Source organism: Ambystoma mexicanum, chromosome 11, assembly GCF_040938575.1.
Source record: "Ambystoma mexicanum isolate Mex_15411 chromosome 11, UKY_AmexF1_1, whole genome shotgun sequence".
NCBI lineage: Eukaryota > Metazoa > Chordata > Amphibia > Caudata > Ambystomatidae > Ambystoma > Ambystoma mexicanum.
The window spans coordinates 1,479,041,953-1,479,067,632 of NC_090934.1; the positions used below are offsets into that span (position 1 = coordinate 1,479,041,953).

General features: G+C 43.9%; 1 protein-coding gene across 1 annotated transcript in view; it reads left to right on the plus strand.

Moving 5' to 3' along the window:
- Positions 1–25,680, plus strand: part of UNC45A (unc-45 myosin chaperone A) — a 239,197-nt gene that overhangs the window by 17,652 nt on the left and 195,865 nt on the right. Inside the window, exon 2 of the mRNA XM_069625194.1 lies at positions 23,795–23,976. Coding sequence (XP_069481295.1) covers positions 23,818–23,976 — 159 coding nt within the window. The 5' untranslated portion in view covers positions 23,795–23,817. The remainder of the gene's footprint in view (positions 1–23,794; positions 23,977–25,680) is intronic.

Here is a 25,680-nt window from a genome sequence, read left to right on the forward strand (position 1 = left end):
ATCAGCATTTTCTTGGTCTTGCATCATTTTGGCATTTTTGTGCCAATTTTTGAATTTTTGTTTTGCTTGGCCGATTATTCTTTTTTTGGATTGTGGTGTTTCCTTTTGTGCTCTTTTAATAGATTTCCTTTTTTCTTTTTTCTTTTCTGCAATCTCTTGATTGTAGATATATTTCCGTTCTGGTTTGGGTAATTGATTCGATCTCTGTTTCACTTGGAATTGATCTGTTAGCCACCCATAATTGATTTTGTTGGAATCTTTTTGCTCTGAATTCATTAATGTTTCTTTTATTTCAGTTAGTCTATTCTGCGGAATTCTCAACCGGTTCATTCTATTTACTAGCGTCAACGTGGGTATGTTTATTTTGTGTCGTTCTTCTTTATTCATTACCCAAGAACGCTTTAGTATTTAGTGGTCGCTATGTTCACTGAATAGATTTTTTGACTCGACTTTTGCTTGGGTGATTCCCGCACTAGTATAGATGTAATCTATGATTGATTTATTTTCCCCTCTTTACCAAGTTGGTATCGTTTTTTTTTCTGCATTGAGGGCATCCCATCTTTCAAAATTTCTGTTGCGTGTCTCTATTTTCCATCTTCGTGCTCTATTTTCCAACAGTTGATCTGCTAATAGATCTCCTTTGTCATCAAAAATATGCAGGTTGAGATCCCCGCATATAATAAATTCTACGTCTTTATGTTCTTGGGCCATGCTGTCTATCTTAGTGAAGATAGAATCAATTATCATTTCTTCTGGAACTTTCTTTGGATTCCAATATATATTGGTGATGTTTAGGTATTGGGTGCTTATGGGCTCTTTGTTCTTCTGCGTATCTATCCTCATTTGTCTTTTAACTAGAGTATTTTGCGCCCAGTTTCCAATATTCTGATATTCGGTGATTTCAGTTGCTAAATCTTGACTGATTAGAGTAATGAGGCCTGCTGATGGTCTTCCTCCAATGTTGTTAATAGCCGAGTTCATGTATGTTAGAAATCCTTCACATACTGGGGGGGTTGATGGCCATGTCTCCTGTAAACATATCACCTGTGTTGAATTTAATTCGGGTCGATCTGTTTGGAACAGATGTGTATATCCCCTAATATTCCATGAACATACTGTTACTTCTTGTATATTGTTTACCGTTCGTTGTTATTGGCTTGGTTTTCTCACTTCTTCATTTCTACTTTTTTCCATACTAATTTCCCGCCAGAAGGGTGATTTTTCAAAATTCCATTTGTTCAGTGTTTTATTGTCATATGGTTTTAAGTTCCTTCTTTTTTGTTCATCGTTATTCCTTCTTGCTTCCTCTGTGTCATCCCATCCTTCATTATATGTATTGTTTTCTGCACTGCTGATTTCCGAATATGTTCTCCTATCCTTATGCTGCGACATCCTGGATATTTCATTCATGTCGTCTGCTTTATGCTCATTTGCCACTCTGAATCCTCTATCTTCCAGTTCTTCCGCACATGATGCTATTAAGCGTTCCAATTCTCTTGTGTAACAGTATATCCAGATTTTATCCAATCTCTGTTCGTCTCTAAATTCGATTTGTTTCAGATCTTTTGATTTCAATTTTTCCAATTTAGGAATTGCCTTAAAGAGGCGTAATAGATTGGTTCTATTCATCACGATATTTGCCCCTTTTTCCGATCTTCCTTCTAACTTTAATCTAATTACACTTTCTTTAAAGTAAGGGTCAACAAATTGAAGATGTTCGGGCTTTGATCTTCCTTCATACCTCTGTTGTTTCGTTCTTGGGTCTGCTTTTTCATCTCTGTTTTTGTTTGTTTCTTCAGGTTGCTTTCCCAGATCTGATCTATCTTTTCTTATTGTGCTCACAGTGCTATTTCCCTTATACAGATCTTCGTCTGAAATTTCTTCGCGGGATAGCTCAACTGATATATATGATTCTGTAATAGTTTCCTCATAACAATCAATTACCAACATAGATGCAGGATTTGGTTGTTGTTCCTGTTGCGCTTCTCCAATTTTGTCTTCATTTCTAGCCTTTTCAGGTTCTTGTGTTGAATAGGTGGAGAGGTTCAACAGTAATTCCATATTTCCTCCTTCACTTGATGAAACATTCACAGCCTGTCTGTTTTCGCCCTTACTTGTTATTTCCTGTGTTTGGGTGGATTCTTCTACTACTCTTTTTTTTACTTCGCTTGTTTTTGTTGTCACATCCACTGTACTCGTTTCTTTGTGTTGTTGGGGCTGTGGTTTTTTACTATTATCTTTAGCACTTTGAGCAAGATTTCTGAGAAATGCTCTGGATCCTCTGTGTTGTTTTTTTGTCTGTTCTTTCGCCGTTATTATTTTTGTTTTATTTGAATTATTCATAGTCTGTTGTTCGAAAATGCTATAATTCGCATTCCGTTGTGTTGATTCAGGCTGCGGAACTGTAGTGTCTGTTCTTAATTCCTCTGTCCGTTCTGTATATTTTTTATTTATTTTTGTCTTAGTTTCTTCCGTTGTCAAGTCTATTAGTTAAATGTCGTTCTGGTTTCCTATTTCATCGTTGTGATTATTCTCTCTCATATTCTGTATGCTATCTTTTGTTATCTTAGTGGAGCCTGTTTTAGGTGCTCCCGAATTTTGATCTTTCTCTTTTTGGTTATTTCCTTCGATGTTGTTCTTCGTTATGGTTGTTTTTGTGAACGAGATTAGGGCTTCCATGAGTGTTGCTTTGTCCATTCTGTCTTGTCTTGCTATCTCTGCCAATCTTTGTTGCCATATGTAGCTATTTTCTGCTTCTATGCTGAGCCGTTCTTGTATTGTGTGTATCAACTGTTCTAGATTCTTTTGTTTAGTGAATATGGAATTAAGTATCATAGTGTGTTCTTTCATTATTTCATGACTTGCTTCTTGTAACTTTATATATGGTACCATTGTTTGTGTTGTTACAGCTATCAGCATGTTCTGTAAGTCCAGCATTGATGTAGCCACTGTCTCTTGTTTATTTTCTGCCTTGGGTGTACCCTCGCCAACCATTTCCCCAGGCTTCTGATCTGTTTTCTTTACCTTTGTTTCTCTATTTACTCTTTGTGTCTTATTTGTCGTTGTGTAATTTGAGTCGGTATAATTTTGCCAGCTATTGGTTTCATAACATGATTCTACTGATCTTTCATCTAAATTAGCTTGTTTTTTGTTGTTCCTATTTTTCTGTTGTAATTCCATCAATGTTTCAATTTCTGTTAAATCCAACGATAAACGTTCCATTCTACATTGACTAATTGGAGCAGTCTCTTTTATATCTTTCTGATTTAGTCGCTCTTTGGTAATATAATTTCCATTGCTCTTTTGCCTTAATTACTTTTTCTTTCTGTGATACTATTGGCTGATCGTGTTTACTAGTATCATGTTCTTGCTGTAACTTTTTTAGGCCCGGCTTTGGTTCAGTGGATGTTATTTGATCTTTTATTTCCCTTTTTTCTGTTTTTTCCAATGGCTCTTTTTCCCTCTGTCTTTGGGGATTAATTTCTTCCTCCATGTTTGTAATTTTGGGATTTGTCTCTTTGTTGTCCTGTTGAAGGCAGCTTGGTTGCCTAAATTCTTCTTTCTGCATATCGCCGGTTTTGTCATTTATTGGTAGTGATATTTCATGGTTTGTGTTGTTAGTGTTATTATTTAGACCCTTAATAATTTCTTTCTCTTTTAGGAATGAGTTATCCAGCATTTCTGTCAGGCTCAGATTATGGCCCTCTTCCGCAACACTGTTCTGGCTCTCATCTTGTTTCTTTGCATTTCCTAACATTAGCTTTGATGTTTGTCTCGTGTTTCTTCTCGGTTTTTGAGGGGTTAATGCTATGTTAACTTCTTCCATTATGGTAGTCATTTCCCGAGCTTCGCACTGTTCTTCCATGGGCAGCCTTGGTTCTATCAATCCTTCCTCTGTGTCGTCCACCTCTTTCCCTCCTTCCGACGCTACTCCTCGTTTGGCAAGAGCCGGAAACGCGTATAACATGCTCCGCCCGCACTCCCTGCTTCCCGCTTCTTGCTCTGCACAGACGTCCGCTCTCTCTGCCTGCACAAACGCGCTTCAGCTGGGCTCAGCAGCCTCAAATCAAGGTAAGTTGCTATCGGGGTATTGGAAGGGGGTAACTATTGCTGTTTCTTAGCGTTTGTGGGGGTCAAAGGACAAATCTCCCGCAGTCCCCCCACACAGATTGCTTTCCAGTAAGGGTACACAGACAATATTACTCAATGTTCCGCCCTGCTTTTCTCTATCGGAACGGCAGGTACAATTTCTTTTGTTATGATGTTTCCCCCAGCTTTGCTGTATTCCCAGACTCTGGTTTTTGGGGTTAGGGGGTCAAAGGAAAAATCCTGCAGTCCCCCCTCTCTACACTTTTCACCGCTTATGGCAGAGAGGCAGCGTGAGGTGTACTCCTATGTTAGTTTTTTTTTTTTTGTTTTTTTTTCCCCTTTCTTTCACTTTTTCACATGGGCTAGTCCGAGTAAGAGTCCTGTTGTAAAATAAATGTTTCCCACTGTGTAGTTCTTACCTGCCAGGGTCCATCCGCCTTTCCGCTGATCCCGCAGACTCCTGCAGACTCCACACTCTGCCTCCACACTCCGCGGCCCGCTCCGCTGCCGGTTGGGGTAAATAACACCTCCTTCAAAAAATGAACAGGGAAGACAGACTTTGCCACCTGCAGACTCCACACTCTGCCTCCATGCTCTGCCTCCACGCTCTGCCTCCACGCTCTGCCTCCACGCTCTGCCTCCACGCTCTGCCTCCACGCTCCGCGGCCGGTTGGGGCAAATAACGCCTCCTATTCTCTTGCTCTCAGACAAGATGATCGGATGGTGACTGATTTTGTGAACAAGATCAAATATCGCTGGCCCCCTTGTAATGTTGGTGCAGTTGCAGGTTTCTCGCCCTTGTTATCCTTTTTTATGCGCATGCGCTAGTGAATAGTGTCTCAGCGCTCTCCATGTTTAACACCTTGGGTCTTCTTGATTCCTTCTCCCTATTCTCTGTAAATCGATTGGAGAATATTCAGAGTTCCTCTCAAAAGGGATATTCTACATCTTTATATCTGTGATAGGAGATGGCGTTTTTAGCTCTAAATCACTACTATTCTCTAATTCTACTTCTGAACATGATTGTGATGAGCTGACTGCAGGGGTTCTGGGTTCTTTTTTTGACTGTTCTAAACGGTCGTCTTTTATCATGTTTTTTTTGGATGGTACAAATACTATTGGTCTTGTAATCATTTTCATCTTAAATGAATTTCTTCTTCTGTTTTTTGAGTTTTGCTATACATTTGGATTAATACTCATCCATAATTTGATAGTTGTTAGAAGTAATTTCCAATAGATTCATTCGTTCTTTAATTTGATTAATTTCTGTCAGTCTGTGGCCATGGATTTTGGTTGATTGGTCTATTACTCAAATAATTATTTCTTTCAATGCAGTAGTCAATAGTTGTTCCCACTCATTTATTTCAATTTTGCCTTCTTCCTCAAAGGTTGGGAAAATCCCTATTCTCAATCCTCTTGGTTTAACGTCTGACTTCTAAGTACATCTAGAGGGTTTTAATTTCCCAGCATTTAGATAGTTCTTTTTTAGAAAGTGCGGCTAGCTGTTCAAAAATGTTTCATTGATGAAATGGATGATTGTGTTACAGATTGACTGGATCCATGCTTATGTCTCAAAAAAGGTTGTTCAGCTTCTGCATCCCTCGATTCAAATTCAGTTACCATCTTTGCCAAATACTGCTTAAAGTTGTTATTTATAAATCCAATAAATGATTATTCAACCAATAAATAACTTGTGAAATATTGAAAATTACAAAATATTGCAGACATATGTTGTCTGCGATAATTGCAAATGTTGAATGATCCTGTCTTTGTCGCAACCCGATGTGTTGTTTACCCAATTCACAAACTTAATAATTTAGAGTCCAGCGTTGGCAAATGCGCCTGATACTCATAATCCAGAGATGTGTCTTTATCCACAAAGGGTTTCTTTGTTTATATACAATTTGAAGACACAAAAGCCGATCCGAATGAATTTGGTGTTCTAAAATGGTGAACAATACATAGACCTTCACACAGGAGCAGGACAAAACGGCACACCACGCTTAATAACCAATGGGGAAACAAGGGAGAGGTGCAGGTGAAATCTAAGAACAGACCCCAAAAGAGAGTCGGGGAACAGGAGCAGGGAATACAAGATTGCAAGCTCAAAATGTTCCCCACCCCACCCAGAAAAGGAAAAGGGAACAGAATGGCCATTCTCTCAAATATGGGTATCTAAAGGAACAAATGAATGCTGCAGAACACAAGGCAAAAGAACTATAGAACACAGACAAACTGGGCTGCACAGGAAAAAGAAACTGGAATGTGCTGACTGCAAAACAGAAAGCTAGAAGGGGAATCCAGGAACCAGAAAATATTAATAAACATATAAAAATCGAAATCAGAGGAGTTAAACTAGAAACTTAAAAATAACAAAAAAGGATCAACAAAGGACCAGCCACAAATGGGAACACTGCAGCATTGGCCAGCGCTGTACTCCAGCAAACGGAGGCTTTCAAAGCTGCCAAACGATCCCATGCCTCCGGTGTGATGTTTGCTAGCACCTGCCAGCCACATCTGTTCTTATCCTTCCCCCAAACATGTACTCCTGGAGTGGAGATAAACAGTAGACGAGGCATTCTGGAAAGCTTAGTCTGCCAAAAATCTAACTTGATCCAGAAGGGAGAAGTGCAATGGAAAAGGAGCGGTTAGAGCTCACAAATCACCGAAGTATTGGGTCATGAGGTTTTATGAACGGCAGTGGACCTCAAAGCATGTCCCTAAGTGGCAGGAAAGGGAGCGAAATGTTGATGCGTACAGAAAGACATCTACGTGCAAGCACTCCCTGTTCTGGGAATTCACAAGTGCCTTGCAAACATTTTAAGCAAACTAGTTGTCCAGGAACTAGGATGCTATTTCGAAAAACGTACACTCAAACACATTTTCAATAAAAGGGACATCCAGAAATATACCTATTTGCACCAAATAATTACGAACAATTCCTCACCTTTTCTTCCAGATTGCCACAGACAGACCAGATAGCACAATGCTCTGTGGATGAGATTGTCAGTGAAATGTCCGTTCTCAAAACACAAAGCAGTATACAAGTACTCGTCGATACTCATTGCTCACATATGAGCATTGCAAGTGTGTTATTCACGTCTCCTACACATGTTGCTACAACCACCAATCGGACTGCAGCAAATTCTCAGTCTGTTAATGCAACAGCGTTACAAGATGACGCATCCCAATCTACAAACTGTTAACTTTGCAGCCTGGCTCCTCAAGTCATTGAATTGGGTCACTTGAATCTGCCACTCAAAACTGCATGATTATACCACAGGAGGCAAGGAAATCAAATACCAGAAGCTGCTACATTAATATGTGGATGAAGTTTGTTTTCTGGTGCCAATACTGTCGTGTAAATCCTATTGAATGTTCAACAGCAGACACTGTCCTCTATCTACCTTGCCAGTCTCTTGAGTTGTCTACAATTCCCTTAAGGTACACTTAGCTGCATTGACAGCATACATGACCTCACAACGCAAGGTGTCCTGGTGGAAAGTGACGGTTGTTAAAGCATTCTCAGAAAGAGGTGAACGCACCTTGGACCATGTGGCTCCACGCTGGACTATTAACACAGTGACCACAAAAGTGATGGGTGGAAGGTTTCGAATGAATCTGTACCACTGGCGTTGCTCTGGGCAACCTTCCACACCACCGTTTTTTAGCCCGTCTGCGCCATTGCAAAAGGGGTCCAGCCATATGCAAATCAGTCTGGTACTGCCACCAATGGTAGCAGCCCAGCCCGAACTGCTACGCCAGGTCCCCTCTGCACGGAAACACAAGCAACCCCAGACATGTTTCGGCCTTGTTGGGCCTCCTCAGCTTGGTGCAGCTTGGTTCCCTATGGCGTAGCGAGCCCATACATAAAGCACAGCTCAAGTTCCTCCCACACAAAGTAGCCTTCTTAGTAACCATTATGTCAATTACAAGAGCCATGGAACCCCAGCTCTGCCAGTAGATGATTTTGTAGCAATCCACAACGCCAAGGTTTTACCTGGGACACATCCACGTTTTTCATGAAAATGTATTTCAAAGTTTCATGTCAATCAATCCATTAAGCCCCAGGCATTTTCCAAGAGCCCTCTTACAATGGATGAAAGGATCCAACTTTCACGTAACAGGTGCAGAGCATCCATGTTTTTTTTTTGGACAGAGCAAAGTCGCTGCAAAAAAATACTTTGTTTTATGTGTCTCTCGCAACAGGTTGGGAAGGTGTCACAATAAGATTTTGAGGTGGGAGTATTTCACTCCCTATATTTAAACTTGGAGTGTAAATGCAATTTCAAGGGAGTCAAAATGAGTTTTCTCCTTCGCAAGAGAGTACAAAGTATGGGACATCCAGCTGACACGTGCAAAAGCTGAATGTATGGCTACGATTCTCATGTGTCAGAGCCCATATTGTGACAGAAAAGGGTTCTCTCGCAAATAACAGATACAACAGAGTGAAGTAACACCCTCTTACCAAAGGCACAGATGTGCACAAACATTCTGAGCTTCCTTTGCATGCACAGAATCCCATGGTTAAATGTTTGCTGGACAATTAGCCTTGCATCCTTCAGAAGTCGGTTAGTTATCGACTAAAGCAATAATAATTGCAGTGTTTAGAAGTTGAAGGAACTCAGAATGAACCACTACATAAAGTTAAATACCTATCTGGATTACCTCTGCAGGGACATGTCTTGCTTAGTTTCTATTTCAGTTACAAATGAAACTATTTAATTTTTTGTGTTATGTATAGTGCTTGCACTGGATGGAGTGTCAGATTTTAAATGTTAGAATTGTAGTCTTGAAGCTTGAACGATACTGTGATCCCTGCGAATGGTGTAATAACAATCCAGGGACTTCCTGCCGCTAACCAATTATAGTAGGTACCATTTACCACATTGGCTCCAAGTTAAGGTTAGTGGATTTTTTAACTAGACATTCCATACTCATCCGTGCCTCATGTATGGTTTTGAGGCGCAAGTAATTTACACCCTTTTTATAATCAGAGTGCTAATTAAACTGTAAGAGTAAAAATGACTTGCCTACACAAAAGTGTCAAAATGTACGCGATAGCCAATCAAAACATGACTAAACTTGAAAATGAATAGAACAAATTGCCAATAAAACTGTTGTGTAGCAAAGATGTCTGGCTCAAACGATATATTAAATGTGTAGAAAACCATCTACACATTAATATGAATGAACACACCACATATATGCATCTTGATTATAAATGCACACAACGCAGGAACTTCGAAAAATACCTGTGTAATGCAACCATGTATTCACTCATCTGTTTGTTACAAAGGATCCTTCCCAATGGTAACTAAGTTTTCCATCTTATTACTGATAGAACCATAACATGCTCCTCTTCATATCTGCAGACACAAAACACAGCAGACATTGAAGAAAAGAAACCTTTTATTTTCGCACTGTACGCTGTTTCTTTCTGAAAGTCTAAATGCACACAGATCAGGGAGCAAATGTCTTGTTTTCAGACTGCTTCTCCTCGGTGTGCAATTTCATCCGGGCAGATCAAGTGAACTGACCCTAGCACTGCCTTGTGCTCGCAACTACTGCGTAAATAAACGCACAGAAAAATAAAAGGTGTCATACTTGCAATATTTGAGTGTGTAAAAGGCCTGGTACGACCCTTGTCTGGAGGCCTGTATCCATTCATCAAATCTACCTTTGCAGAGTGGATTGCGTGATGCATTGAGGGATGCTATAAACTAGCAAACACAATTCTTTCATTCAGTCAAAAAGCTCCACACGGAGTACTGGGGCAACCTTAACTTGCATTACACATGTTCCCCTAGGGCCTAGCAGCTAATTGCAGGGCTGCCACATGGAGTTCACTGCACACGTTCCCACAACATTGCGTAGGTACATAAGCAATGGGCAGATTCGCAGGTGGGCCAAGCAATTATAAATTGTTTACCACCGTTTCTCCTCTTCACCCTTCATCTGCTTCAGGCACTGCTCACTAGCATGCAAGTCTAAATGGATTCAAAAGCCTCAGCAAACAGACATTACTTACCTAGTATGATATTGTTATTTTGCATTTATATAGCGCCTTATATACCATTGGTATGGTCTGAAGGCGCTGGTAGGTTGATATGATATGGCATTTGTAACGTGCCTATACACAAGTAAGTGTCTTTCTGTGGCTTTTGTCTGTTTGTAGTCACTTGTGCCCACCGTTCCACCCCACGTGGGAGTAAAATAACAGACACCTCACACCCAATACTTCCTGTGCTACTGCAACAGATTGTATGTCAGAAAAAAAAGAAACCCTGCCAGAGCCTCGACGTGTGGAGCATCATAGGGCAGGAATAGTATCACAGGAGCGATCCCTCACCATTGATGCTTGCTAAGGCTGATGCCATTTCTAGTACAAAACATCTTGAGAGCCAACGGTTGCAGATCCCTGCTCTAAACAGATGCAAAGAAAGACAGACTATTACTGGGTGAGTAACGTTTGATATACATGCAAAATGTGCACTCGCAATTCGCAAGTAATAATTAGGGTCGGGTGAGTAAGGAATTGGGTGCATGTGAGCTGGCAGCCAGTGGTGTATTACAATTAGGCTGGGCTTAAAGCGGCAGATTGCCACTGCAGTGGCATGTTTAAAGTTTTTTATTTCCCTGTGTCAGGCCGGCCCATGTGATGTTGTTGCTGGTAACCTTTCTGATCTCAGCACTAGCAGAACACAGACAGTAGCCACCCAGGTAGCCTTTCTGCCCAAGGCCCCGCTCTGCCCTGATCTGTCTTTCAGTTCCCTTGTCGAGAAGAGATCCCAATGGTGATCAAAATTTAGCAGGCTCAAATTAGTCTGATTTAAATAATTTGCATTCAGACACCTTTTAACACTCAAAGCCTTTTCTGTCCGAACATTGTGTATATGTATAGTTGAGTTTATAAAAGCTTTATCGTTCAGGTGACATTTGTAAATTAAATAAAAAGGAAACTAGCACAAAACCAAGTTGTGCATTAGGCATTTAGTGATTCAGTCATACAACCCTTACCCCAGACATGTTTGTCAGATATACAATGTGTGTTCGTTGTGCCCCTGCCCATTCTCACTGGTTTTTAATCAATGTGCACAAACTGTACTAAGCAATCACTTTTCACACACAAACATTCTTGTTCAAATACACAACATGCATTGTTTAAGCCGTTGTGAAAATCAGGAATGCTCCCACAGTAGAGTAAAGCTTGCATATGATGCATCATATAGCGCTTCAAGTAAATTGATCCTGCTTCTAAGCACTTTAGTTATAGTTGTTATTGTTAGGCAATTTATTTGTGCTCAAATGACCAGCCTCTGGCGAATGAACGGCTGAGTCAGCTCTTACATGTGACATGCAGGCTGGCTCCATGATTGATGCGTGCGATTACCTTGCTGAGCTATCTTCACAGCTTACTACTGATGTGATAAATAGGAAAGCATATGGAACAGTTACAGTGGCTAGCAGCAACTGCCAATGCTGCTGGCTTTACCAACTTTCATGGTTGTGGGTGTAGAGGTGCACCTATATATTAGTGTTCAGGTTTTGGTGTGCAGTCACTTTCAGTATCTTGTCATGCCAGCCCTTAGTTCCCAAATGGGGGCAAGTACATTTTTTGTGTGGCTAGTAGTTACAGACTTCCCATTTTGAACCCTGTATGCAAGACACCCTGCAAACATGTAGGCAAACTCATTTGATCAGTGATGCAAACACTAGGCTTGTCCAGACAATAATAAGCCCTGGTGCACCAGCATGCACAACGCCCTCAACAACAAAATCACAGGACTTCAAACTAAAATTGAGGACAAACGTCAACAACTCTTCAGCAACAAGACCACTAACCCAACTCTTAACTCACCAACGCCTATCAAAGATAATATAGGCTTCTCCTTTAAAAAAGTAACTATCTTAGAAGTCCAAAAAATCATCACCTCTTTAAAACCTAACTTTAAAGGGGACAGCTGTCCTGCCCAGATAATAAAAGACGCAGCCAGAGATCTCTCCCCTTTTACCACCAAGCTAATTAACCTCTCATTCACTAATAACTCTGTCCCCAGCAACCTAAAACAATCCTGGATCCTCCCTCTTAAAAAAACAATCACTAGACCCAACCATACCAACTAATTATAGACCCATCACCACTGTCCCTTTCCTGCTGAAAATTCTGGACAGAGTCGTCTACATCCAGATTCAGGAGTACCTAGAATCGAACCAACTGCTAGGCATACGTCAATCTGGCTTCAGACCTCAACATGGAACAGAAACCGCTCTGGTTGACCTCAAAAGCCAGATTGATGAAATCAAAGACAAAGGTAATGCCGCAATCCTTCTCCTCTTAGACCTCTCAGCGGCTTTCGATTTAGTCGACCACGAAATCCTTGGCAGCCACCTCTCTAGCGCAGCCCACTTCTCCTCCTCTACCTCCTCATGGATACAATCCTTCCTGGCGAACAGAACCATGCAAGTCTTCTCCACAACAGCAGCAGCGGACCCTATCCCCATCACATGCAGAGTTCCACAAGGCTCCTGTGTCTCCCCCACTTTGTATAATATATTTACAAAGCCACTATTCGACAAATTAGACCGTCTGGGTGTCACCTACACTATGCAGGTGACACCCAGATCCTCCTCACCATCTCGGGCAACTACAATGCGGACATCACCCGGATTAACGAAATCTTCTCCATCATTCAGGCATGGATGGCCACCCACGGCCTATGCCTGAATGATGAGAAGACGGACCTTCTTCTAGTCGGCTCTCCCAACAACCTGTCAAAACGCAGTCCTTGCTACAACAACATTATCATAGATGGTAATACCATCCCCATTGTTAAGAGTGTGAAAACCCTAGGCTTCCACCTAGATGCCAACACCAACCTCTCTAAACAAATCAACGCAACCGCCTCAGCCACTGCCTATACAGGCAAGCTAATCGGGGCTAGCAGACCCTTCCTATCCCCCAACAGCTGCCTCACTCTTGCCAGAGCCCTCATTCAGTCCAAACTGGACTACTGCAATAGCCTGTACCTAGGAGCCAACCAATCCATAATCAACAAACTCCAGGTTTCTCAAAAATAATGCCCTACGCGCAGGACTTAACATCCCAAGGCGAGAGCACATCTCCACAACCAGAAAAGCGTGTAAATGGCATTCCATACAGCAAAAAATTGACCTCAAAATCATCTACCTCACTTACAAGTCCCTAAACCACTTAGACCCACCGTACCTCACCAATAAATTTACACTAAAAACCACCACCAGATCATCCAACTCCTTATGCCTGTCAGTGCCTAGATCTGCCCTAAAAAGAGCAGGAGGCCCTAGTTTCACAGTGCTTGCCTCCCAACTTCGGAACACCCTTCCTTTCAACATTAAAACTATTGAGTCCTTTCCAATCTTTAGGAAACAAGTTATTGGCTGGTTACTGAATAAAGAATAGCATTTACCCTCACCTTCAAAGACCTTCACCTCCCTAAGGCCGCCACCCTGCCTATATTATATGTAATTGCTGCCTGCACCATGTAATCTATGTAAACTGCTGTACTTTGCAAATGTATATCTCATGCCTGTAACCGCTTCCTTAAGCGCACTTCTACCTACGGGTCTGGAGCGCTTTACAGATTAATAAAACAAACAAACAATGTATTTGAGTATGTATGGATTGTAGGTTTTTACCATGAAGTGCAGTTTATATTGACTTCTTCTGCCTTATAGTTGAGCTGGTCGTTCACTGGGTTAATCTATTATTGCATCTGTCAGTGCACGCGATAGGTTGTCTCAATAGTGAGATGCACCGTGGTTGGATCTACCCCTGAAAGTAGCCACTGGGACATACCTGACTGCTAAATTCTCAAAATACTTCCAAACACAAATGCAAACCGTCTGTGTCGGTGCTGGTTTTTTTCTACTATGTTTGTTCTTTGTAATTATTGTTGTCATTGCTGGTATACAGTGTCACCAACATTCTGAAAGAGTTGTTTTAGTCCAGAGCTGATGTGTGCAGTGAATCTAGCATAGTTTTAGACATATCTTTTAAAACAACTTTGTGTTATGAGGGACCCAAAAACAACTGCTCTAGTGAATCTGTAGTTGATTTTGGAAGAGATAAACATGGATTGTATGAGTTGAAATGAGCTAAAACGTAGCTTTTTAGGGCGGATTAACGCCATCAAAATAATTCCTATTTTTAGAGGCTCCCCTTTCATTTAGAGTTAAGTACCTAAAAAAAAAAAAAAGTAAATTTGACATAAAGGTAACTAGATTTCTATGCTTTGTCCAGAGGGAAAATAAGAAGAAAAGGGATGCAGCCCCTCCCCCCCTGGATATAATTAAGCACCACAAGGCATTTATTCCCCAAAGGGTGTTTAATTGGTTCATTGTGGCCATGATTAGAGGTCGAAGTGGAAAAACATTGAGAAGCATTCAGTTAGATAGGTTGCCCTGGATTTTCTGTACTCCATGGAGAGGAAAATCGCCAATAGTTCAGTGCCACCACCTGTTCAACTAAAAATATTCATATAGGCTGGCTAGTGGAAGATAGCCCAGACTTTTTTTATCCTGCAAAAAGAGACATCATTCTCGGATAATCCTGCATTGGAACTGTATAACGAGATGCTGTTGTGGAGGACTTGGATAGTTGTGATACTGATGGTTGCAAATGGTTCTGTCCAACAGAACCGGAGTGGGACCATCAAACTGCGATCGCTGTTGAATAGGATATTGTGATTGCTGTTGGGTGGTTTTCTTAAGAGCCTGGACATTATGGTTAACAAGACACTGTCCCTACAGCACTGCTATATTTCTAAACCCCATGAATGAGGGGAGTGATGCAAGGGCGAGGTAGGGGACCAATGGTTAGCGTGGGTCAGTAAATGTGTAAATGTCAGGAAATATGATTTTCCAGTTGGATCATGGTTGAAACTGTGCTCTCAGCCCTTTGATAGACTCATTAATTCAGCAGAAGATAGTGCCCCCTCCATCCCCATATAGGACATCCATCTCTGCTAAAATGCATGACTAGGGACTCTTGCCATTTGATAAATGCTGGGTTTGTGAACAGAACGATGGCTGCTTTCTTTGGGAGTGCAGTAGGGTTACGGAATTCTGTGGATATTGTAGAGATGGTATTGGATATGGGTGATGAGGCTGGCTGCCTCATCATGCCTGCATATTGTACATGATTAATATGAAATGGGGTACACACAAGCTTGATGGTTGTGCGCAGACTTGATTGTTGCCACAACCAGGTACTAAAAGTGTAGAAATCTAGGGAACAGCTCACTGTGCCCAGCCAATTTAAAGGATGGAAGGAAAGTGGTAGATTGCTGCTGTTGTTGAGAAGACGTTTCACCTCTCTGCGAGGCTCGAGATTCGGAGAAGCATAGACTAGTGCAGTGGAGCAGCGCGGCTCACCATTCCAGAAGAAGGGATACGCTTTAAGGTCGGGACGCGCTGCAAAAATGCCAGGAGCTGGAGGAAGACTCCTGGGTGTTCGTGACCATGGAAAGCAGTATATTACCTCCCAGAAGCGAAGCAGGCGTGCTTGAGCAAAGCCACGAGAGACAGCGCAATGAGTAGAACGCAGTCACAAGAAGAAAGCAGGCGGTGCACATTTGCCGGTTGACCGCGATCTAAGCCTGAAAATGCCAGCAAGAGTCAGTGAGTCAACTCAACAATAGTGGGGATCCTGGCCATATCGGCGAGCACGCCGAACAAGAATAATAGTAAACCGAATGGAAGAAAGAGAGAAAACAAAGAGACTCATTGTGAAGCGAAAGTGAATTTCAAAAATGAACCCTATCAGTATGTGAATGTATGGAATGCAAAAACATGGGGAACCGGAATCAGATAATATAGCAAGAGGATATATTATACAGCAAAGGAAAGTGCAACTGTGGAAGTCGAGAGAAACATCGTGTGAATACATGAAGCCATGGCAGGAGGGTACACAAGCAATCACCAGTGTGTGTGAATACAAACAGTCCTGGCAGGAGAGTATACCAGGCAAGTGCAAGTGAGTGAATACAAGAAACCCTGGCAGGAGAGTATACCAGGCAATTGCAAGTGTATGACTACAAGAAATTATAAGAAGGAATAATAGAACTGTGTTGATCGGGGCGTGGCTAGGCGACACGCCATGCGGCTGTGTCTGCCGTGAGCTCCATGTTAAGGCGCCCAGGTCTAGAACTTTTGATGATCTAAAGTGGGACTTTTCGCCCGATTTTCACCCCCAGGGCGAGGCTGACGGAATGGCAATGGCAAACGGAGGTTTGGGGGCGAAACACCCCGAACTCGGAATTATCCTGTGGAAGCAGCACGGTGTGGACTGAGGAGTAAATGGTGGCGCTCGCCAACAGGAGCGCCCGTTTGTAACATAGTGCTGCCGGCCGCACTTCACTGACATTGCGACCTCGTCGCACTGACCCATCGGCTGTGCGGTGCGGGAGAGTGTGCCCTGGCACCCCCCCATTGGGGCTCTGTGGGGGCCTCCGGGGCTCGCATGGTGTGGAGCGTCCCAGGGGCTGAGGGGGAGAAGCAGAGCGGAGGTCTGGGCGGGACGCCCGACACAGCCGAGCCTGGTGCACCCACCACCCGACAACGTTCCCCGGAATTACAGCACACGGACCCTCCCTGTCACCCGTATTGGAGCTGGGGCGCCGGGGCGTACAGGAGGTCTGTGCCCTGACTTTCCCTGCCCGTCACCCGCTGGGAGCGGGGCTCCCGCTGGAGATCCGAGTGGATCTGAGCTGAGCTCCAGCGCATGGTGAACAAAATCCCTGGTGCCCGGACGGCGGCTGGCAGGTGGGTGTTGGCGGGCTCCTGGGGGCCCATGCTGAGAAGCCCATGTCCCTCTGTGGTCTTGATATAGACAGTGCAAGCGGCGCAGGGGGAAATGCCTGCGTAGCAAGATTAAGACTTGCGTATAAAATTGCAGGAAAGCTCCCCACTGCCTTCGCGGGCCAGTTGAAGACCTAAGACCAGCACATATGGGAGAGGTCCCTGCTTGCCTTTGCTGCTTAAACATCAACCTCCACGCTGGCTGATCACTCTTCTGACCCACACTGGACCCATTGGCGATGCCTAAAGCGGCTGGAAAGAAGAAAGTACGCGGTATACAGGCCTTCCTGATGCCGCAGTCTGTAACCCCGTCCTGCACACATATAATCACAGCAGATGTCCACCCAGCCCCATCTCTAATGCAGGATCCAAACGTGGCCCTTTCCAGAGAGGATTTGTAGGGAATGCTAAGGTCCTTCAAACAAGACATCACCCAAGAAATCAAAAAGGAAATTAAAATCTTTAAGGACTCGCTTGCCCAATCCCTTGCAGACTTAACATCACATCTAGGGGGTTTGGAGACCAGAGTCAACGAGCTGGAAAACAACCTGTGAACATACGCACAATAGTGAGGTCCTCACAGAAAGGGTGAAGATCATTGAAGAGCGTCTGGAAGACATCTGGGCAAAACAGGCGGACCTTGAAAACAGATTGAGGAGAAATAATGTGCACCTTTGTGGCATTCCCCGTCAAGTCTTAGGACCTGCCCGAATTTGTTGAAGCATTATTCAGATTCCTCCTGGACCTTTCACCAGCTGAAAATCTGAAGCTAGACAGAACTCACCGGGTATACTCTCCAGCCCAGCTTAAAAGGAATCTACTGCCGGACGTTCTTACTCGTGTGCACTTCTTCTGCCAGAAGGAGGAGATCATGCTGGCAGCCAGGAACTCAGACTCAATACAATTCCGGGGAGCGAAGATACAGCTTTTTCAGGACCTCGCTCCGTACACCCTAGCGAACAGACGTCGACTGCAGAGGGTGACAACTTGGCTAAGGGCTAAAAAGGTCTGTTATCGCTGGAGATTCCCATGCAAGCTGCTCTTTGACCTCCATAATCAGCACTATGTAATCTCCTCAAGACGAGGCGGAGGGATTAATGTCAGAAGCACCCCATGATGATTCTTCGAGGCCCCTTGCCTGAGACCCAGACGGAACCACCTTTGACTCCACGCCAAAGGATAAGCGTAAAAAGCCCCGGGGTTGGCATTGTCTGGAAGTAAACCCACACCAATAATCTGAAACAATGAAAGCCGCCGAAGAGCGGGGGGAGCCCATGACCCCACCTGCACCAGAGGGAGAAGGCATTGTGGCTACCTGACTGGAGCTGCATCTGACCTAACGACTTTCAGTAAGGGGAAAATGGACGCCCTGTTTGCTTTTGCCTAACTATTGATGCTCTCCATGAGGTGAAGCCCCTGTGTCACCGGACTGGAGGGCTCAGACTTATAGAACCACCTCCTTCCTCTTTTTTGCCCCAGGCATTGCCCGCCAGCTCCCTCGAGGAGCTTACTTGGGAACCTCAAGCTAGCTCAACTTAAAATCCAGAAAGTACTACAGAAATCTATGGCTCCTGAATACCTGACTCAGCGCCGACTGAGGGTAATAGAAGTCTCTGCAGCCTGGCAGACTTGGGCGCCCGAGTGGATGGCGCCCGACATGTTTAACATTTGGTTAAAGTTGACTTGGGAATTGAGATTGGCAAAATCTGCAACAATGTTATTTCACTCACTTTCTTCTGATTGTTTTTTTATGTTTGCTATTTTATGTTTAATTTGAGGCCATTAGGCTTGAGTTACTATCCCACTCACCACACAATACTTATAACCTGCACCGCAATGATGTGCCTAGTGGGGCATCTTTTTTCTGACCTCTCTCATTGGGTCTATATAATGTAGAAGCCTGAGTGAACCTGACATGGCAACCCAGAGTATTAAGTGCATCTCTCTTAATGTGCAAGGCCTAAATCCCCCCCTGAAATGTAAAGGGACCTTACATGCAGCGTTCCTATTTCTCCAGGAAACCCACCTACGATCGGCTGATGAATTTTGCCTCAACGATAGGCTCTAACCCACAAAGTTCTTTGCTTCTAGCGGCCTAAAGAAACGAAGGGTTGCCATCCTGGTTCGCAAAGGCACCCCCCTCAAGACCCTGGAGGTGGATGGGGACGAGGAGCAAAGGTTCTTGCTAGTAGTTGCCATGTTAGAAGGACGCAAAATTACGTTGGTGTCTATATATGCTCCAAACACTAAGCAAGATGTATTTTTGGTTAAATTGTCTATGGTTTTATTCGATCACACAGAGGGGGGGGAGTGATTTTGGGCGGAGATTTTAATGCTGTAATTAATCCCCTAGTGGATAAAACTCTGCCACCAACGGCTAGCGACAGGAGTAACTTTAGAGTTCTTACCACACTGCTGAGGGAACATTCCCTCATTGAGATGTGGCGGTACTGCCATCAGAATGAGCAGAATTATACTTACTTCTCAGCGGTGCATGGGGGATTTTCAAGGCTGGATATGTTCTTTATCTCGGACTCACCAATCCCTTCGGTGATAGATGTAGAAATACTCCCTGAAGCGCTCTCAGACCACTCCCCTGTGAGATTACCAATGGTCCCCCTTCCTACTACCCCCCACCCTGGAAACCCCCCTGGAGATTAAATGATTTCCTACTAGAAGATCCATTAATCCGTGCTCATATAAGAGAGCCCATGGAACTATATTTACAGGGAGAATGATACAGATGATGTGAACTGGGGCACGATTTGGGATGCAAGTAAGGCAGTAATTGGGGGGGCACCTGATAGAGCAAGCGACACAGAGGGGGAATGCCAGGAGCTTGCTACAGGAACAACTAGAAATTGAAGCCCGTAGACTAGAGGAGATACACAAGGAAAAAGCCTTGCGGCGCTCATTAAGAGGCCTGCGGATGGCCAAGAAGGCGCTTGAGGCACACCATATGGGGAAGGCGGCCTATCGCATGATGCTCACTGAGCAATATTTTCACACGAGGGGGAACAAGGCCAGTAAACTACTAGCAGCTAAACTAAAAAAACAGACAAAACAAAACAGGATAGACACCCTACGAGATGACGAAGGCAATTGCATCTCCTCTGAAGATGGTATGCTTCAAATTATTGAAAAATTCTTCAGGGAACACTCAGCCCCACTTGTGGGGGACCCACAAACCTCCAATGACTTCATAACAAAAGCAAACCTCCCACAAGTTTTACAGGCCCTGCGGGAACCTTTAGAAGACCCGATATCCACAGAATAAGTTGAAATAGCAATCAAGTCCCTTCCCCTTGGTAAGGCTCTAGGTCCAGACGGGTTTACAAACAAGTTTTATAAGACCTTTTGCACTGAGCTCACACCCCACCTCACAAAGCTGTTTAACTTCCTATGGGAAACAGGCTCTGTTACACAATGGCAGAATCCTCTACACTTTCGGGGAAGGACCCGACAGAGTGTACGTCCTGGTATCCAGTTATAATATCGAGGGAAAAAAAAAGTCGAATGCAAAAATGTCAAAAAAACTTTTTTTAATTTGTATGTTTTTGGGTTTAGCTAGTTTTTTAAAAACACATTTTTTTCAACATTTTTGCAGTGGACATTTTCACTATAAACCATACGTCCTATCGACCTATAGCTCTACTTAATACTGATGCAAAATTGTTCAGCAGGGTTATAGCATGGCGGCCTGGGGTGGTTTTACCAACAATAATAAAAAGAGATCAGACTGGGTTTATCCAAGGCCGTTCTGCTCATGACAACATTCACAGAGCAATAGACCTGATAGCTCTTGCCCCCGCTACCCCAGGTCCCGTCTCATTGCTATCATTAGACGCTCATAGGGCATTTGACAGCATGTCTTGGGACTATATGTACTTGGTGTTAAAGGGCTTTGGTTTTGGCCCGAAATTGTGTAGATTGATCCTGTCGAATTTCCAACTCACAATGGACACCCCAGTGAGCCTTGGGCAAGGGAACTAGACAAGGATGCCCCCTATCCCCATTAGTTTTTGCATTCGCAATGGAACCTATAGCTCAGTGAATCTGTCTGCACCCGAGGATTCAGGGGTTTGAAGTGGGAGGACAGTGCCATAAAGTTGTGCTATACGCAGATGATGTGCTGTTTCCTGAAAGAGGCCCGAACCTCGGTTCCCCCGCTTATGGGCCTGCTTGCCCGGTTTGCAGTGGTCTCGGGTTTTACGATAAACATGGCTAAATCGTCAGGCTTGAATCTGTCAGAAGCCCCGGACACTCTGAACGTCTTGCAGAATGCTTACTCCCTTAGCTGGAAGAATACAAAGATTATGTACCTCGGAGTGCACCTGACCCCTGCTTCTTCAGGCCTATTGAAGGCCAATATCCCTACCTTACTCAAAGACTCAAAGGAATCCTTACAGAGGTGGGCTTCACAAGAAATATCCTGGCTCGGACGCATCAGCGCAATTAAAATGACCTTGCTCCCTAGTCTTTTATACACGTTTCAGTCCCTCCCCATTTTGATCCCAGAACGAGACCTACTTGACCTACAAAAAGAAATAGGCTGCTTTGTCTGGCAGCGGAAAACACCAAGAATTCATCGTAAACTTCTCACTCTGGGTAAGCAGCTGGGAGGCCTGGGGCTCCCCTCTATCCCAACATACTATTGAGCAACGCAGATTGCTGCTATCCTGAGCCGGACTAATCCAATAGAACCCCCCCCAAATGGCAGGACATTGAACAGGACTCTTCTTGAGCCCCTCTCTGTCACCTGCCCTTCCTCCCGTGGGAGGCACGCATTTCTCGGGGATCTCTCCTCCTAGCCACAGTAACTACTCTCCGGTGTTGGGATAAATGCTGTGCACAAAGAGGGATCCCTTCAGGTCTGGGCCCGCTTTCCCTGGTTATGCAGAACCCAGCCTTCACTCCTGGGCTTCAGCTCAACTCATACCAGCTCTGGTCAAAGGAGGACACCCTGAGACTACAAGAGCTTTATGCAGACAACGTGCCCCTGACTTTTACCCAATGCAAAGAGAAATTTAATCTCCCGGAAACTGCGAGATTTAGATGCATACAGCTTCGTCATTGGATAACTAATCCGAATACAAAAAAGACAGCCACTAGGCCCCCGACAGGCTTAGAAATAACGGCGTTGGTAGGGCAGGACACCCGCAGGATAGCTACCTGCTATCGCCTCCTGGAAAATGTCCCGTAAGATGAGAAACTCCCTTCTATGTTAGTATGGGAAAGGGAGCTGGGGATCGAAGTGTCCCAAGAATCCTGACAGAGGATCTGGGACAGAGCTCATAGATCATCTAGGCGCACGACAGTTAGGGAATGCACGCTTAAAATCGGTTCCGATGGTATCTCTCACCGCAAAAACTACATGCGATGAATCCAGATTACCCTGACTCATGCTGGCATGGTTGTGGGGTGTGGGGAGATCAGGGTCACCTGTGGTGGCATTGCCCCATCATTCAATCCTATGGGCTGGAAATCGGATCAAAGATCAAAGACATATGCGTGACCTTACTGCTCATGGATCCGCTGATAAAGCTGCTGGGTGTTGCACCCGATGATGGGTTGTACCCGAGGTCAGGTCCCAGAGCTAGCCTGATTACTCAACTACTTATGGCAGCTCGCCTCACACCGGCCCGCTTTTGGAAAGAGGTGGAGGGTCCTCCTATAGCTTACTGGTGGGTGAAGGTTTGGGAATTCCTCGGTATGGGAAAACTAACGGCCACGATGGAAGGCCAGACATCCAAATGTTCCCGCATCTGGGGACCATTCCTGGAACACGTAGCAGAAAAGGAACACATGTTTTTTCCAGCCTAGACTGGTCAAGTACCTCCTTCAACCATTACAGGCTTTGTGCACGGATGGTGCACCTCACACACAGAAATCTGGACTTAGGTGCAATACGCCCCCTTAGAGGGCAATATCACAAAATGTTGATAGATGTGGTGTTTTTTTTTCTCCTCTTCCTTTCCTCTCTCCTCCCTTCTTTTCTCTCTGTAGCGTTATAGGATGTGAAGTTGAGTTTTCTTCCTGAGCATGTTGATGAATTTATGTACAACAGATTAATGACAATTGTGTTAAAATGAAATTTCGATGCGTTGATTAAGAGAAATTATTAATGTTGCATCTTTGCAGTGTTATGCAATGAATTCTATGTTTGATCGATGTTTCAATAAAAAGATATTGATAACAAAAAAAAAGAACTGTGTTGATCAGACAAGAAAGAGCAAAGTTCTGGTAGAACAGTAAACCAGGAATTCTGATAGAAACAGAATTACAACGCTAAAACACTTTATTTATGACAGTGCTATTGTGGGCCAAGAAAGACACAAGGAACTATTGTATGAAGAATTGTCTGTAATACAGAGGAATCCAGGGGAGCTAAGACTCTTTATCCTTGGAGAACCTTTGAGTTAGAACCATTTATTCTTCATTTGTCCATCTCTTTTTCAAGCAACTATGGTTAAAGACATTTAACTTTTCACCTTATAGTTTAGGTTATAGTGTGAGGGTCCAAATAGAACCTTTGGACACAAGGACAGTTTGATTTTGACATCCTGACAGACAGATACTTGGATTTCGTTTTAGGTAGGGAACTCCTCTTAGAGCAGTGTCAGAGAGGCCTTTTCCCAACCTCCCTTTTATTTTCAATAAACGTCTTTAACCAAAAACATGGCTAAATGTGTCTGAGTTTCATTCCTGACTCCTCACATAGACGTGTGACTGGAACATTAAGTAACTAAGGCTGTGTTGTGGATGTTCAGATTTTTATTCTCTCACGTCCCCCAACTGGTAAATAGACTTTTTTAGTTTTCCCCTTCCTTTAACTAAATGTGCATTTATATTTGTATCCCATTAGCATTTCTTCCTCCTCGATTCAAGATGAGTGCAGAACACCTGAGGGAGGAAGGGAACAATCTCTTCAAATGTGGGGATTATGAAGCTGCATTGTCCCTTTACACCAAAGCCATCCGACTGTCCAGTAGCAACGTGGATCAAGCAGTTCTGCATCGGAATAGGGCAGCCTGCCACCTCAAGCTGGTAAACATGGTTGTTAACTTAATGTATATGCATGTATGCGTTTTATTTCCGGTCTGTTTGATGGTAATGGGTTTGTGCTTACTGTAATGTCTTCAACAATTGGATGACGTCAGATTATAGTTGAAAGTAAAAAAAGACTTTTTGATGTAAGCCCCTGATCGTTGTTTCTCCATCACTAATGCCCTTATGTCTTTCCATTGGTTAGTCTCTTCTCTCTCTCACTGACGCAGAGACTCTGAAGTGGCTCCACACCACTAGCATGTCTGTTTTCACACGGGAGAAACACAGTCTCAGCATTCACAATTGCTCTTGGCTCTACTCAATGCATCAATGCCACATGCGTTCAACTTGGATGATGGAGGCACCATTGCCAGCACGGTTTACTGCTTTCTGCCTTGGTTTCCTCTACTTGCTCTGGAAAATAGACACTTGGCGAAGGTGTTAGTTGGACTTCAGAAAAACTGTACTAAGGGCTTAGTAAAACCATTCAACTGAGGCAGTACAGGACTCTACTCTTAGTATAAGGCTGTACCACCTGAGTTCAGGGTAGCGTAGACCGAGCAGCCAGGCTTATCTTAAGAGGGAGAGACGGCTGTAGAATCAGTACAAAGAAATGGTAATACAAGTGGTCCAAAGAAACTGAAACACTATATTAAGACCCCATGCGTCTTAATAGAGTAACATTTGGGGGACAACCCTTTGTACTCTCAGCTGTAAAACTGCCTGCCCTAGGACACTGTTCCTTGGGGCACCCTTTCAGGGTGTCACTCTAACCTCTGTGAGTCAACTTGTAAAAGCCGCCTTTATTTACCTGCCACACTGTGGGATCCCTCCTGGAGCCTAGTACTCTGAACACTGTGTTCTGCTGCTTCCCGTCTTTTCCTGGCCAACCTCCAGTCCCTGGCGATCCAGTGGCCCATCTGAACTTTGAGAGACACAAACTAGATAGGGTTGGACTGTTAAGACAGGATTGGGTGGAATTTATAAAAAGTTATTAAGAGTTTGATATGATATGGCATTTATAACGCACCTATACACAAGTGTTTCAAGGGGGCAAGGGGAGACGGACAAACGATCCTACTAGGCCAGGTCTCATTCAGATCGCGCAAGTGCAGGGTGGGGGGAAGGGAAAAGTGCAAGGGGAAAAGGGAGAGAAGTGCAGTACAGGTTTAGTAGAACAAGATAAATAATAAGGGCCAGCTGGTGGCAAGTGCAAGATAAGTGCAGACAAGTGCTGGGAAGAGGGGCTGTAGGGATACAGAGACAGTCCCACAGTGCAGGGGTTGCCAGGTAGGCAGTGCAGGGGAAGAGTGGCAGGGCCACAGACCGGGGTAGGTGAGTGGCCCCGTTGCAGATTCAGTGCAGTTTCAGTAATATTAACAGGGGAGAGGGGGAGAGAAAGCGGAGGCAAAGAGGAAGCTTTTGAGGTGCTTCCAGAACCCGAGATGGTTCTCTTCAAGTTTCAGGGAGGCAGGAAGGCTGTTCCAGAGGGAGGCCCCTGCAGCGGAGAGGGATCTATGGAAAGTTTCCATGCATGTTTCTGGTTGGTTTACTGAGTGATTTGTTATCCTAAAGCATTTTTTCCCATTGAAAAGGTATTGCAAGTGATCCTATACTGTATATATGTTTTGCCTTTAGTACTTACCTGAAATCAGTATTGCACCAGTGTGCCTCTACATTTATATAACTTCTAAGTGTGTAAGT